We start from the raw sequence: 14,454 nt of genomic DNA, 5'->3' as shown, positions 1-14,454 counted from the left end.
GAAGCCCGATTGATAATAATAGTTCTCGTGATATTGAGAAATTTCCAAAGCACACTTCATTATTCTCACACAATGAAAATGGTTTAACGGCAGGCCCATCTCATTGATCCATCAATGAATTGGCGCAAATCAATGATTAGCTATGCACATTATACGCTGTAGTGTAATGCGAGGTGGTGTATCTTCAATTCCTGAGCTCAGCCTTAGTTACGACACTAATAAACGACGTCGAACTGTATGTGGTGTTCAGGTATTTGTCTGTCCGACTATTTGATTTACTTTTTATATGCATAGCTAGTGTGTATTTTCCCAATTGGATTTATTTGTTTTGGTGCATGTTGCTTTCCCCGAAATTCCATTTAATCGGTGGCATTGAGTGAGTCAGTCATGCAGCATCCCTTCACGCCAATAACTCTATTCCAATGTCTCAGTTATGCATATGTTGCTCCAGTCCTCCATGTTTGATTGATCTCGGATTGAATTTGAGGATCGTCAGGTTAACGATGATACAACGGTTTGTGGTGCCCAGATTTCTCAGGCCCAAGCCACACGCAGACTCTATCAGTTGTTCTCATTTCCTTGGTCTTGACTCAAGCTTGTTGCTTGTTTGCTTCATTTAGCTTGGCGAATAGAGAGCTTGGCGTAATAATTCCGAAAATGATCGATAACACGTGTAGACCACTTCAGTAAAATATTTATTCTAAACACAATTTGCACAAACCCTGTTGCTGTGACCAGCACAGACCGAAGAATACAAGCAGTCTTGATGGGAATTAAATGGCTAGCATGAAGGAACTGCGCTCCAACGCGAGTCGAAAGAATTGACGCGACCAAAGACGGAATTCGTCCGAGTTGCTTTATTGAAACAAAACAGCTCAGGTATTCTGACAAGCCCGTTTATCGGGCAGCAATATATATACACATTTATGCCGGGGCGTTTGCCCGGGAAAACCGAGACCGGGCATGCCCGGGTGTCAAGGGCGAGTCCTGGAAAGGCGAGTCTGGACATGCCCGGGCGTCCTGGACGCGGCCTGGCAAGTCGAGGCTGGGCGTGCCCGAGCGCTCTGGGCGAGCCCTGGAAAGGCGAGAGCGGGCATGCCCGGACGCTCTGGGCGAGCCCTGGAAAGGCGAGTCTGGACATGCCCGGGCGTCCTGGACGCGGCCTGGCAAGTCGAGGCTGTGCGTGCCCGGGCGCTCTGGGCGAGCCCTGGAAAGGCGAGAGCGGGCATGCCCGGGAAAGACGAGACCGGGCGTGCCCGGGAGGTTCGGGCGTGCCCGGGAACAGCGAGTCCGGGCATGCCCAGGAGAGGCGCGTCTGGGCCCGCCCGGACGAGCCCGGCATGGCGATCGCGCCCTGGCCGCGTCCTGGCAGGTGCAAGGCGATTGTGTACATTCAGCGGGAACCGCTACAAGCAATCCATTTAAAATGCAACAGGGAAAAATGGGTAATTGTGATGATTTGCAAAGCACCTGTCCTTATGGATGGGTTAATTTCCCCTCTTTTATGATCTATGACTTGTAATACAGGCCTACAGCAGGTGGTGCTATAAGATATAAGATCTCCTGACTGCCACTGGTAACAGTAACCCAGTGGTACCGGCCACATACCTGCCGCATGGTTGGGTAGTGACTAAACCGATTACTCTCACTGGCTTGCCAGTGGGGAGGGTGACTGTGACACCCTGCGGGACTAAAAACAATACTTGTTAAAAGGCGAACGAGCTCCCTTCGGGAGCCATCTGCCATCCAGTAAGGAGAAGGTGTCTCTTAAAAAACACCCATCCGGTTGGACCGGTTTTTTAGGTAGTAGGTTGTTGACAGCAACCATTCAGGGTAGTACTACCATTCTGACTTAGGAGCGTTAAAATCGTGCCCGGAACCATCTTGCACTCTCCATGTCAGGATTGCTGGTCTCCTTTGTCTCACTCAAACTATCGCTGCCGGCCGGGCTAGCTTCAATCTCTCTTTCTTCCAAACAAACATCATACACTTTTCATCATACACTTTTCTTCTCTTTTATTTAAGACGTGGACTCGATGAGGGCCATATAGTCTGTGCCTGGAGCCTTCACCATTAAAAAAAAGAAGAAATTGCATCCTCCACTCACCCTGCAACTATGAATGTTTTTTACCCTATAAATCTTCCTGTACACACCCTGAGTATAACCACCAGTTTTCAACTTGTTTTGTTCCCACTTCCGGAAGTATTATTATTATTATTTTTTACTGCTAAAAAGCTTTCCGGGTACACCTCAAATATAACTAGTAGTTTTCAATTAATTACATCCGTGGTTCAGGAATGCATATAATTCAAACAAACAAACAAACCCACAAACAAGTAGGCACTTCTTGAAATATAGTCGGACCCCGCTATTCGCGGTCCCGCTATTCGTGGAATCTTCGTATTCGCGGTTGATAAAATACGACCTGTTTCTCTATTCGCAGAAAAGTGTCCCGTGAATTTGCGGGTTTTTTCCATTTGCGGCTGTGTTCCGCGAAATCGCGGTCTCCCCCCTATTCGCGGCTATGCTCTGCGAATTTGTGGTGAGTGGAGGGAGAGGTAAGGGGAAAGGGAGGATAGGGGAGGGTTTTGATAAACCTGTCGGTTAAAGCACTATACCATCTATTTATCACATAAACAAAAATGGCAGAATTTCCCTCTTCCCCTCTGCACTGTATTCTCCATACGTGAGGGTTGGCTGACTGGTGCGATACATGCTGTAACAACTCATATTACCCAGGTGTGTGTGTGTGTGTGTGTGTGTGTGTGTGTATGTATGTGTGTGTGTGTGTGTGTGTGTGTGTGTGTGTGTGTGTGTGTGTGTGTGTGTGTGTGTGTGTGTGTGTGTGTGTGTGTGTGTGTGTGTTCAGATTCACCGGCCACACCATTTGACCCATGGGGCCCTCAATTGGCATCAAGTGTGACCATTCCTCCAGAATGGTTTTGCACTTTAACTTTCCCCCACTCCAACACCCCTATGTCCCTCACAAGCCAACCCCCTCCAAACTCAGGTTCACTTACTCAACTTGGATTTACATATTTAGAGGTCCCTCAAGGTGAGGGAAGTTTGCATTGTCGTAAGATAGCTGATCAATCTCCCAGTCCCACGAGCGAGCCAGAGATCCCTCACATCTTGGATGATGTTATTTTGCCTTCGTGAAGCCTGAACCTTGCAGTCTTCCATTTAAATGTTATTGTTCTGCACAAACTGGCCCGCAGCATGCGACAGCCAATAGATCCTGCAGGAGCGACCCGTGAACAAGCCGATACGGTTTAGCCTTTAAGTTTGGCTGCTTCACAGCCTCAACTGACTGTCGTATAGGTTTACCCACACAGGTTTTTCCTACTTCATCACTGTGGTCTAACTATTTGACCTGTTGCTCTGTGCAGGTTGTAACACATTTCTCATTTCAATTCCAATCCTGCTCTCCACTTTGTTGACAGGTTTAAACAAAAGACAGAGGCATTGGCGTTTTCCAACTCGCCTCTCACCACTAAGTCGGGGGAATAAGCGGGTCATTTCATAGGTCCGTCTCTATCAATCCAATGGTCTGACAAAGTTTCATTAAAAACACTTCAACAATTCGAACAAAGTGAGGTGCTGCTCCATCCTGTTGAAAGATAGCTCTTTGAAACAAGTCGGGATTTTCTTGGAGTTGCAGAATAAAGAGCTCTCGTAGCATGTTGAGGTATGAAATGCTGATGATGCTGCATTCATCAACAAAATGGGGTCCATAGACGTGAAATCATGACCCGGCACACCAGACGTTTACTTTAGGCGAATCTCTTTCGTGTTCAAACAATCCATGCAGATTTTCTTCTTCCCATATCCTACAGTTGTGACAATTAACTTTTCCTGAAATGTGAAATGTATCCTCATCACTAAAAATCTGCTCAATCAATTCTAGACAAACATTTACTCTTGTTTCATAATCCTTCTCTAAAACTTCATGAACTGTTTGCATTTTATAACATTTAAACCTCAATTCTTTATGAAGGATGCCATGAACAGAGCTTTTTGGGATGTTTGCTCTTCTACAGACTTGGCATTTAATATGGAATTTTTTTTTGTGGGGGTGAACTTACTTTTCAAGATGACTTAGAACCAAAAGTTAATTGGAATTATGTTGAAATTATTCTAGATTTTGTTAATGTGACCTTTAAAAGAAACAAAAACCACATTTGACATTTCGAAGCATATAAATTGATCCTTGAAAGTGATGTAAACTGATATCGAACTCAATTCACGGACAGTACTGTGTTAAACTTCTCTGCGTTTTCCAGAAGTATCTCTTTATTTTGCACATTAGCCCAATTTTTTTTTTAACAAAAACAAAAGTTAAATTACGACTGGGATTACGGACAGTAAAATTACAGTTCAGTACTTTGTGTAACCCCCACGAGCATTCAGGAGAGCACGTACATGTTGAGGCATGCTGTTCACGAGATTTGCCAAGGTTTGGACAGGAATCGCTTGCCATGCAGTGATAATAGCCTGCTGCAATTCACGCACAGAGGCAGGCTGCTGGTCCAAGTTGTCGATTTGACGCGTTAATTCTGCCCACAAGTTCTCTATCGGATTCATATCCGGGGACATGGCAGGCCACACCATATGCTCTACACCACGGTCAGCAAGAAAGTGTTGGATCATGCGAGCACGATGAGGCCGTGCATTGTCATCTTGGAAGACAAAGTTTCCTCGAAAGGCTGCACGAACAAATGGAAGCAATGTTTCTTCCAGAATGGCCCTGTGCTTGAACTGGTTCAGGTTTCCATTCAGAACAACCAGGTCAGTTTTGCCCCCTGCATGAAAAGCAGCCCAAACGGTCACCCCACCACCTCCAGCTTGGACTCTTGGCACGATACAATCTTCGTTGTAGGCTTCATGCATTTGTCTGCGCACTCGGACGCGGCCATATTGACGATAGACCAGAAATCTAGACTTGTCACTGAAGATCACATGATTCCAGTGTCCTGGCTGCCATTGACGGTGCTCTCTGGCCCACTGCAATCGGCGCTGGCGGTATTGTCTGGTCAGACGTGGCTTTCTCAGGGGACGCCTGGCACGATAGCCTGCTTGAACCACTCGTTGGTTGACTAGCCTTCTGGATACAGGCACATTTGTCAGTTGCTGCCACTCAGCCCTAAGCCAATTAGCTGACTTGGTACGGCCATTGCGGACTAACCGGTGCAGCTGGCGATCATCCCTCCTTGTGGTTCAGCGGGGACGTCCTGACCTCGGTATTGGAGTAGGGACACCCCTCTGAGCATTTCGTTTCAGGATCTTTGACACCTGACCTTGAGTGATGCCATACTGCCGAGCAATAGCACGCTGTTTCATGCCGGAATTTCGTAAAGCCACCACTAAATGAAAAACAGCATTGTCGAGTTGACGGACCATCTCCAGGGGAAGCGGCAATAACTTTTGTAGATGTGCAGCAGTTGTTTTCCACTAATACAGAACGCAACAACCCTTATATACCCGATTGTGAAGCCAATCGTCAAATGTACATGTCTGTACATTTTGTCACGCCACCTGTGATATAAACCTGTTATTGACTTCTTGCTGCGACAGACAATCAGTGACATGGTTCTTTTCACAAAGAAATCACCGAAGCGTAAAAGAAACTCACCAGATTGATATACCGAGTTCAGAAAGTAAACCCAAGTCAAGAAAAAAAAAAAGATTCCATATTAAATGCCAAGTCTGTAATTGACGTTTTGGGGCTCTTGGTAAATGCCCCCATAACAGCATTCGCCCTTTCATTTGACTTTCTTGGCCTTCTAGCAGATTTCCCTTTCAGCACAGATCCTGTAGCCTCAAACTGATCACCCATCCTCATATGGAGTGTCGTTCATGTGCTGGTTTGTTCATTTCATACTGAAAACGCCTTTGGACTTGTATGATTGAATCACATTCATGACAAATCTTACAATATTTTGTTTTCTCTTGAGGACCTGTCATATCAGAAAATGGGGTTTCTCCTGAACCAGAAAGATAATAATCGATTATGAGTGAGGTTTATATTGTTTGTTTTTTTGTCCGAGTGGCAAATGTGGATTATTGATGGGAATAAAAGTTCAACTTAAGGAATGGTGAATTAGCATTGTGACTTTTTCTGAACACCTGAGTGTTTCCTTTTAGGCAGAGCAGGGAGACGTACAGAATTATTTTGAAGCGCACCGAAGCTCCAAAGTGGGTACGTCGAATCGGACGTTGTCCTGCCTTCGCTCTGCACACCTGGACCAGGTAATGTAGAGATTTAACGGCAAGAAGTTGGGTATGGTGGAAAAGGGTTGATGAGTCTCAGGTTGTTTCATTGTCAGTTGCATGTTTCTTGCTGATATTTGTCTTCAATGTTTTTTAAAATAATCTGATTGCATTGCAGGATCGGTTGCTGGACCTTCTGGCTGATGCACCACCGGTCTTTGTTAAAGAACGGCAAGCACTTAAGGAAGGGTATCGTCATCTCTTCTCAAAATGGTTGCTGCAGCTTAGGTTGGTATCCCAGCTTATTGTGCCTTACCTTACATATTAACTTTCCTGATGAGATACGATTGTGCTGGAGTTTTTTCTATAGAGAGTCGAGGCTTGTGGAAAAGCTAAAATACTGAACAGATCAGGAAGCAATAGAACCAAAGGAACAGCAGAAAGAGGGGGAAACACCAACCGCAGGCTTGAGGGACAGAATAGAGGGAGACTTAGACAAATGAGTTTGAAGCATGGGTTGGTTACTTGCATATTCACCTATTTACTCTGTGTATATGTGATTGACATGAAATGTAAACACTATAACAGTAGAGTTCTGGTACAACAAACTTGCTACAATGCACAGCAATGATTAATCAGTGACATCATAATAACCAATTAATACTTTGTTACTGCAACAACGGAAGGGCCAATCGAACCAGCACGTGAAAGCAATATTTCTTTCCTAAATTTCAGACAAAGCAACTGGGGTTCATCTCATGGGATTGATCCTTCAGTTAGGAAGCAGGCATATTAAATAATTCCACCCTTTCAAGCCAGTATGAAAAAGTATCTATCATGCAGCCATCATGCAGCTATCATATCATGCAAAGTATCACCTGGCGTTGGCTTAGCGGTTAGGGTGCCGACTGCCGGCTTGGGATCCTAGGATCCTGGGTTCGAATCCCGGTCGATCGCTGAATTAACGCCAGGGGGGTTGACTCAGCCTGTCATCCTTCCGAGGTCGGCAAATTGAGTACCAGCTTGCTGGGATGAATGATCACGGTGTGTACCCCGATTTAGAATAGGTACACCGTATCCCTGTGCATCGTAAGAGCGTGACCAAGGGTTGGCGTCAGGAAGCGCATCCGGCCATAAAAACATTGCCTCAAACAGGGAACCATGATTGTCATGGGGCCCGCAAGGCTAACCCCCACTCTAGCGCAGAAAAATGGCCTTAAAACGATCATTCATTCATTCATATATTCATATGCAGCCACCAAGAGACTTAGCTAACTGCTTAGGAGCCAGAAGCCACTGGAAGATCTCACACACACAATTTGTGATTTTTTTTTACACACATTTGTTGTATGATCTACCTTTATTGGAGTGTTAAGGCAAAAATAATCTTGGTATTTTAGTGAGAAAGGAAAGTACATTGTATATAATGTATTTGTTTCTGAAGATGGGAACAGATCTGATGGAAGAAACACTTTGTGTGTTTGTTTAAGCACGAGTAAAAGTATGTGAACGCACTGTGAACGTGTTTTACCTCACACTGTGAATCGGCGAGTCTCCACGTTGTGATGCCGTCAGTGCGTTGCCAATGTTGCGATGCCGTCGGCATGTTACCACATTGCATGTTACTACATTGTTACCACAGTGCGTTGCCAATGTTGCGATGCCGTCGGCATGTTACCACATTGCAATGCTGTCGGTGCTTTGCACACACGGAGGTGGATACTTTGAGATCTGGTAGGTCTCTTTTCCATCCTCTGAAAACCACCCACGTGTGTGGAGAAAACATATATATATATATATATATATATATGTATGTATATATATATATATATATATATATATATATATATATATATATATATATACACATGAGTTCAAAACACACCTGGTCACACGTGTGCCGCACTGACCGGGTCCTCAGTCGAGGTCCTCAGCATCATCCCGTTTCGGCCCTTCAACCTCGATACGGTCAGCTAAGGTGGGCCAGCATGGGCACATACACATCCACATGCAGCAACTGCACCTGGATGCGTACATACCCCCACTCTCAGCCAGTGCGAACAACAACAACAACAACACCTCCGCATCCAGAATCCACAGCACCAAACAAACATGGTGGAACACTCAAACACCCACCTTTATACCCTCACCACTCACCAACAAAACACACCAGATCATTCATACACACACATACACACCCATACACACACATACACACACACACACACAACACCAACCAACCAACCACCTACCCTTACATCATACACCACCCAACATTCAAAAACACACACTCATGCAAAAATTAATTCATGCAAAAACACACACCCTCACCCACTCACTCATATACACAAAATAAGAAATAATAATGGTAACAAAAAACCTCAAAAAAAACAAACAAAAAAAAACCACACACAACCAACCTACACCGTTCGACGTGCCTCCATAAACTTCCTCCATAAACTTCCTCCATATCCAAAATGAGCCTTTCAAGGCACCCTGGGCCACCTTGTCACACATCCTCCTTCTTTCTGTCACACACACTCCCAGCCTAGCAAGAAATGCAGAAAAGGAATTGCCAATATACCCTCTACACCCCACCTCAAATGGCTGACACGAAACTCGCCAACCCTTCTCCCGGCACTCTGCCTCCAGCTCACTGTACTTTCCTCTCTTTCTCTCGTGCACCTCCTCCATGTTCTCTTCCCAAGGTACCGACAATTCCCCTAAGATGACCTGTCTTGTTGCACCTGACCAAATGACAATGTCAGGCCGCAACCTTGTCACACAGATCTCCTCTGGGAATACCAATTGTGGCCTTAGGTCTGCCACCACCTGCCAATCCCAAGCATCTGACAGCCCTCTTGTATATATATATATATATATATATATATATATATATATATATATATATATATATATACACACACACACACACACACACACACACACACACACACACACACACACACACACACACACACACATACTGAGGTGGATACTTTGAGACCTGGGAGGGCTCCGTTCCATGAAGGCCGTTTCTCCATTGTCTAGCTCTTTCATGGGCCCCAATCTCTGTTTAAAAAAAAAAAAAAAGTGTCAAATCGAATAGCCTTGCGATCAAATTGAACAGTGCTGTATTTTTGGCACCTTTAGATTCTTCATTCGTTTCCTGTGCTGTAATTAATTTGTTACCCATAGTCTTGTCTTGAGTATCAGAATAAATCAAGTGCACTCCTTTTAATGTTGTACTTGTATTGCTCATGTAACAGGCTCGGATTCAATGTGCTGCTTTATGGTTTGGGGTCCAAGAGATGTTTGCTGGAAGAGTTCCGCTTGACAGCCCTTTGTGATGAGTCACTTGTGGTCCTTGATGGCTCCTTCCCAAACCTCACTCTGAACTCAGTAAGTGCTGCTTCAGTCAGCAGGTAGGGAGAGAGAGAGGGGGGCGGGGGGCGGGGGGGGGGGGGGGGGGGAGAGGGTTGGATGTTAGAACAAGTGCTTAGTTAAACCTTAAACCTCTTGACCTTGTGTTTTGTACCTATAAGGTAAACTAGAACCGCACTCAGTAGAGTGCATACCTCTGCCAAACTGAACAGTTTATGTTTTGTATCCCACTGATAGGCCAGATCTGGAGTCTAAACTTCACTAGAATTGACTCGATTCGTCCTTGTCACTCACCCAACATGTCCACCAAGTTTCGTCTGAATCTGACCACAACGTTTTGAGATGTCGTGCTATATATCGGTTTTAGCCCCATCACTCAATGGTGAAGAATCACTTTAAAAAATTGTCTGATCCGGATCCGGATTCGTATCTTCAACAAAATGGAATCAGTTCTTCCTTGGCCCACACTCAACCTGTCCACCAAGTTTCGTCCGCATCCTTCCACAACATTTTGAGATTTCCTGTTCACAAACGGGCAGTGGTGAAAACATAGCATTTACCTTCGGTGGAAGAGTCAAGCATCTCAGTCAAGCAATTTACCAATACCATAAGTCAAGCATCTCTAAAAAGCAAAACAATAAAAATATACATTTAACCAATAAAATCACTATTTAATATTTATTCAATCTGGTTATTCATAAAGGCTACAATTTACACCACCTCAATCTATTTTACCCTTACGCTCCCTTATTTTACTCCAGTTTACTCCAAACATTATTTTGCTGCAAACCTGCAACTTTTTCACTTTCTACCGATAAGTCACTCTCACAATTGGCTGCCAGTTTGGTTCAAGCACACTTTGATGAAACTATAGGTGATTCTGCTTCATATTTACTGGACATGTGGTGTCTTTGTGCTGATGAAATCTATATTATAAAAGGAGCCATGTCTGTATGTTTGTCGTGTAATAACTTGAGAACGGATTTTTTTTTTAACGGAACGGAACGGACAAAAAAAATTTTTTTGTATGGGTACATGCACATGTGTGTCAAAACTGCAAATGCCAGACGTTGGTTATCCCTGCACAGAGAGCAGGATCTCCCAGGAATCCTTTGTTAACTTGAGATTGGATTTTAATGAAACCACTCTCAGGAAGTAAAGATAACCACTTATCCCTCTCCCTACAAAGATGTTTTATCCACCACGTTGATTCCTAATCCATACGAGTCTCCACGAATCCAAATCATACAAATGATACATCTTTCCCCATTTCTTTCATTTAATGTCTTTTTTTTAACACCAAACAACAACAACCTTTTTTTTTTTTAAGTACGCAAAGATTGGTGTTCCCGTCATCGAAGCGACGGGTCTTATATGCTAGTATGTTATAAACGCCTCCCCTCCCCTTCCACGGTGATTTAAAAAAATAATGACTGCGCAGGTGTTGACCTTGATTCTGGAAGAGATTCTGGAAGTTCCTGTTCCTCGAGCCGGTGTTGAGCAGCTGGAAGCAGTAAAGAAGAGTTTTGGAACAGGTGTGAACACAGCATTTGCTGTTTTTTGTTCATTGTACTTTCAACCTGGGCCAGAGGTCATAAAGCTGCACGTTCTAAGGTACAAAACGATGAGTAAATGCAATTTTCTCACCATCCCTCTCCACATATGCCCAATACATGGCAATTCCCCTTTTCCCTCCCCTCCTTATATTATCCCAATCTTCTCACAAACCTCTTCCCCTTCTCTCCGTAATCCTCTCCATCTGTCTTCTCCTTTTCTCTTCTTGTCCTTTTACACATGTAATATATAGATCAGACTTATAGCTGAGAATTGGTTTGGAAAAATAGATTGTTAGAATATATTTCCTCATACTTTCTGCTTCCCAAGCTCTCTACCTGTGTCAACGAGGATTACCCACATTCCTGTCTTAACAACTTCCTCCTGTCGAGCATTCAGCATGTGGCCCTCAATGGAACTCTGTCATCTCCTTTTCTAGTCGTTGCTGGAGTTCCCCAAGGCAGTGTCTTGGGCACAGTCCTGTCTCTCATATACTTTGATTACATCTCTGATGCCATGGATAACCCTGTCTTCCTCTTTGCAGATGACTCAACTTTATACATTACTGTACTCTTCCCAACGGCAGGATGGTAGCAACACTGCTTCCATCTCTGCTGGCCTAGAAAGGATCAGATGCTGGTCTGACAAATATAATATGTCATTCAATTAAAGTCCCTGGTGTTGGGCTAGCGGCTAGGGTGCCAGCTTAGGATCCTAGGATCCTGGGTTCGAATTCCGGTCGATCGCTGAATTAACGCCAGGGGGTTGACTCAGCCTGTCATCCTTCCGAGGTCGGCTAATTGAGTACCAGTTAACTGGTAATTCCCTGTGTGTCGTAAAAAGGCGACAAACAGGGTTGGCGGCAGGAAGGGCATCCGGCCGTAAAACATTGCTTCAAAAAGGGGACCAAAAAACAACAACAACCACGGTCCCCGAAAAAGGCCAACCCCCGCTTGCGGGGAAAAAAAATGGCCTCTAAAGGTGGTTTTATTCAATTAATGCAAGTGTCATATTCTCACCCTGTCTTTCTGGAAGGATAGTCTCATAAACTCACATGTATTTCCACAATCAACCATTGGAATAGGGTTATTATATTGAGCTTACTATCAACCACCATGTCTACAAAGCAGACCTTTTATCTAAGCGAGCCTCCATGGTGAGCTGCAGACTGGGCATCTTCTGTCATGCCAAGTCCTCCTTTGCTAAGTACGATTTCTCCTTACAAGATCTCCACCTTACATGGCCTTTCTCTGTAGTTCCGTCTGGTCTCTAACTACGGGCTGGTACCCACCAATTTGAGCTAGTGCCCACACTTTGGCCAGGCACCCTCAATTCCAGCTGGTGCACCAACTTGTTACCTATTTTTTCTGGATGTTGTGTAATCCAAAGCTCTCGACATCAGTGGCCTCTACCACAAAGAAGTAGATGCATAGGGCCTGGTGCTTTGCCATAGCAGAAGGTTGGTGGCTTTTTCTTTTTTAACTATCTCTTCCTATCTTGCTCTCTCATCTTTCAACCCTCTAGCCCTCCCCAGTTCCTCGAGTCCATGATGGTCTAAACTGTCCATGATGAATGAAATGAATATGAATGAATGAATGAATGATCGTTTTAAGGTCATTTTTCCCCGCTAGAGCGAGGATTAGCCTTGCAGGCCTCATGACAATCATGGTTCCCTGTTTGAGGCAATGTTTTTATGGCCGGCTGCCCTTCCTGACACCAACCCTTAGTCACCTCTTACAATGCGCAGGGATATGGTGTACCTATTCTAAATCGGGGTACACACCGGGATCATTCATCCCAGCAAGCTGGTACTCACTTTGCCGACCTCGGAAGGATGACAGGCTGAGTCAACCCCCCTGGCGTTAATTCAGCGATCGACGGGGATTCAAACTCAGGATCGTAGGATCCCAAGCCGGCACCCTAACTGCTAAGCCAACACCAGGCTCCATGATGGTTTCCTTTAAAAGCACAATGCGCTTTCTTTGTGCCTTTCTTCTTAAATGCCCCAAGTACTGACCCGGCCTTACCTGGCGAGAGGTTTTGCACAACAAATGTAATCTATACTGTCTTACAGTTAACACTCACTGCCTTCTCGGTACACATTGTATAATATGACTTACCTCTTGACAAATAGCTATTATAAGACAAATGTAACGTACGGGGTCACACGGTCCATACTATTCTTAACACTATCCACCTTTGGACCCCTCCCCTTCCACGGAACAATATCGTTAATAGAAATGTAGCCAATACCCAAATATATATATATATATATATATATATATATATATATATATGCTCCCAAATTATTAAAATCAGATTGTCATTAAAATAATTTGCTTGGTTTTGTTATAAAATTGTGAAACCGTGCGTTGTCACTCATTTAAATGCAGTCAGAGTTGTGTAGACGTGATGACAACATGTTTGCAGTTTTATTGTGATTCAATTTTATTTTTGCATCCGCGTGTGGAGCGATGACAGGTTGCCATTGATTTTCGTATTTGTGTTTAGACGGCGGTTGTGAACTGTTTCTGCTGGTGCACAATGTGGATGGGCCAACATTGCGTGCTGCTCGCACTCAAGAATTGTTTGCCCAGCTGGCTGCTCTATCCGGGATTCACATCATTGCAACAATTGACCACATCAACGCACCACTTGGTGAAAACATCCTTTTTGATAGTTCATTGTGAACCTTGCACTCACAAACCCTTTAAATGAGTTATAAATCATTGCTTGGAGTGTTCTGCTTTGACAAGGTGGTAGTGTAGTTGGTTGAGAGATGAACATTTCAGATTGTTATTTTAAATTAATTTGTGCCGTGGTTCTTGTTGTGCCCAGTTTGGGACCAGGGGCGTGCGGGACAATTCCGTTGGTTATGGTTCGAGGTTCCAACATTTGAAGCATACACGAAGGAGACTGCCTTTGAAAAGTCATTGCTAGCTCATTCCTCTGGAACCCTGGTGTTGAGCTCACTTACACATGTTCTGCGCAGCCTGACTCCAAATGCTCGGTGTGCAACTGTTTCTTGTATGTCTATGTGGAGTCGTTCATTACCATTTTTGCTGGGTTGTGCTGTTATTTTATCTGACCTAATTTTGTCATGTTGTCTTCAGAGGAATTTTTGCCCTCTTGGCACAATACCAGTTGAAGCACAAGAACACCACATCTTACCCAGGTAAGATTGATATACCTGCTTCCACAAACACCAAAGAAAACACACTTTACTTTACGCTCTGCTGGCGCCAACCTCCTGTCCCCTCCTATCCAGACCAAATTCAGATCCTGGGGGGACAGGGCCTTCTCCA

At 44.4% G+C, this 14,454-nt stretch overlaps 1 protein-coding gene across 1 annotated transcript in view; it reads left to right on the top strand.

Annotated features, from left to right (window-relative positions):
• ORC2 (origin recognition complex subunit 2) overlaps positions 1 to 14,454 on the top strand; it is a 44,572-nt gene that overhangs the window by 8,652 nt on the left and 21,466 nt on the right. Inside the window, exons 3-9 of the mRNA XM_068122615.2 lie at positions 6,146 to 6,250; positions 6,390 to 6,499; positions 9,481 to 9,613; positions 11,037 to 11,130; positions 13,661 to 13,807; positions 13,988 to 14,159; positions 14,263 to 14,324. Of these exons, the coding sequence (XP_067978716.1) occupies positions 6,146 to 6,250; positions 6,390 to 6,499; positions 9,481 to 9,613; positions 11,037 to 11,130; positions 13,661 to 13,807; positions 13,988 to 14,159; positions 14,263 to 14,324 (823 nt within the window). The remainder of the gene's footprint in view (positions 1 to 6,145; positions 6,251 to 6,389; positions 6,500 to 9,480; positions 9,614 to 11,036; positions 11,131 to 13,660; positions 13,808 to 13,987; positions 14,160 to 14,262; positions 14,325 to 14,454) is intronic.

This window comes from Myxine glutinosa, chromosome 7 (assembly GCF_964187855.1).
Source record: "Myxine glutinosa chromosome 7, kmMyxGlut1.1, whole genome shotgun sequence".
NCBI lineage: Eukaryota > Metazoa > Chordata > Myxini > Myxiniformes > Myxinidae > Myxine > Myxine glutinosa.
Note: the sequence above shows the minus strand (reverse complement) of the source record. Positions and strands in the feature narration are given on the sequence as shown.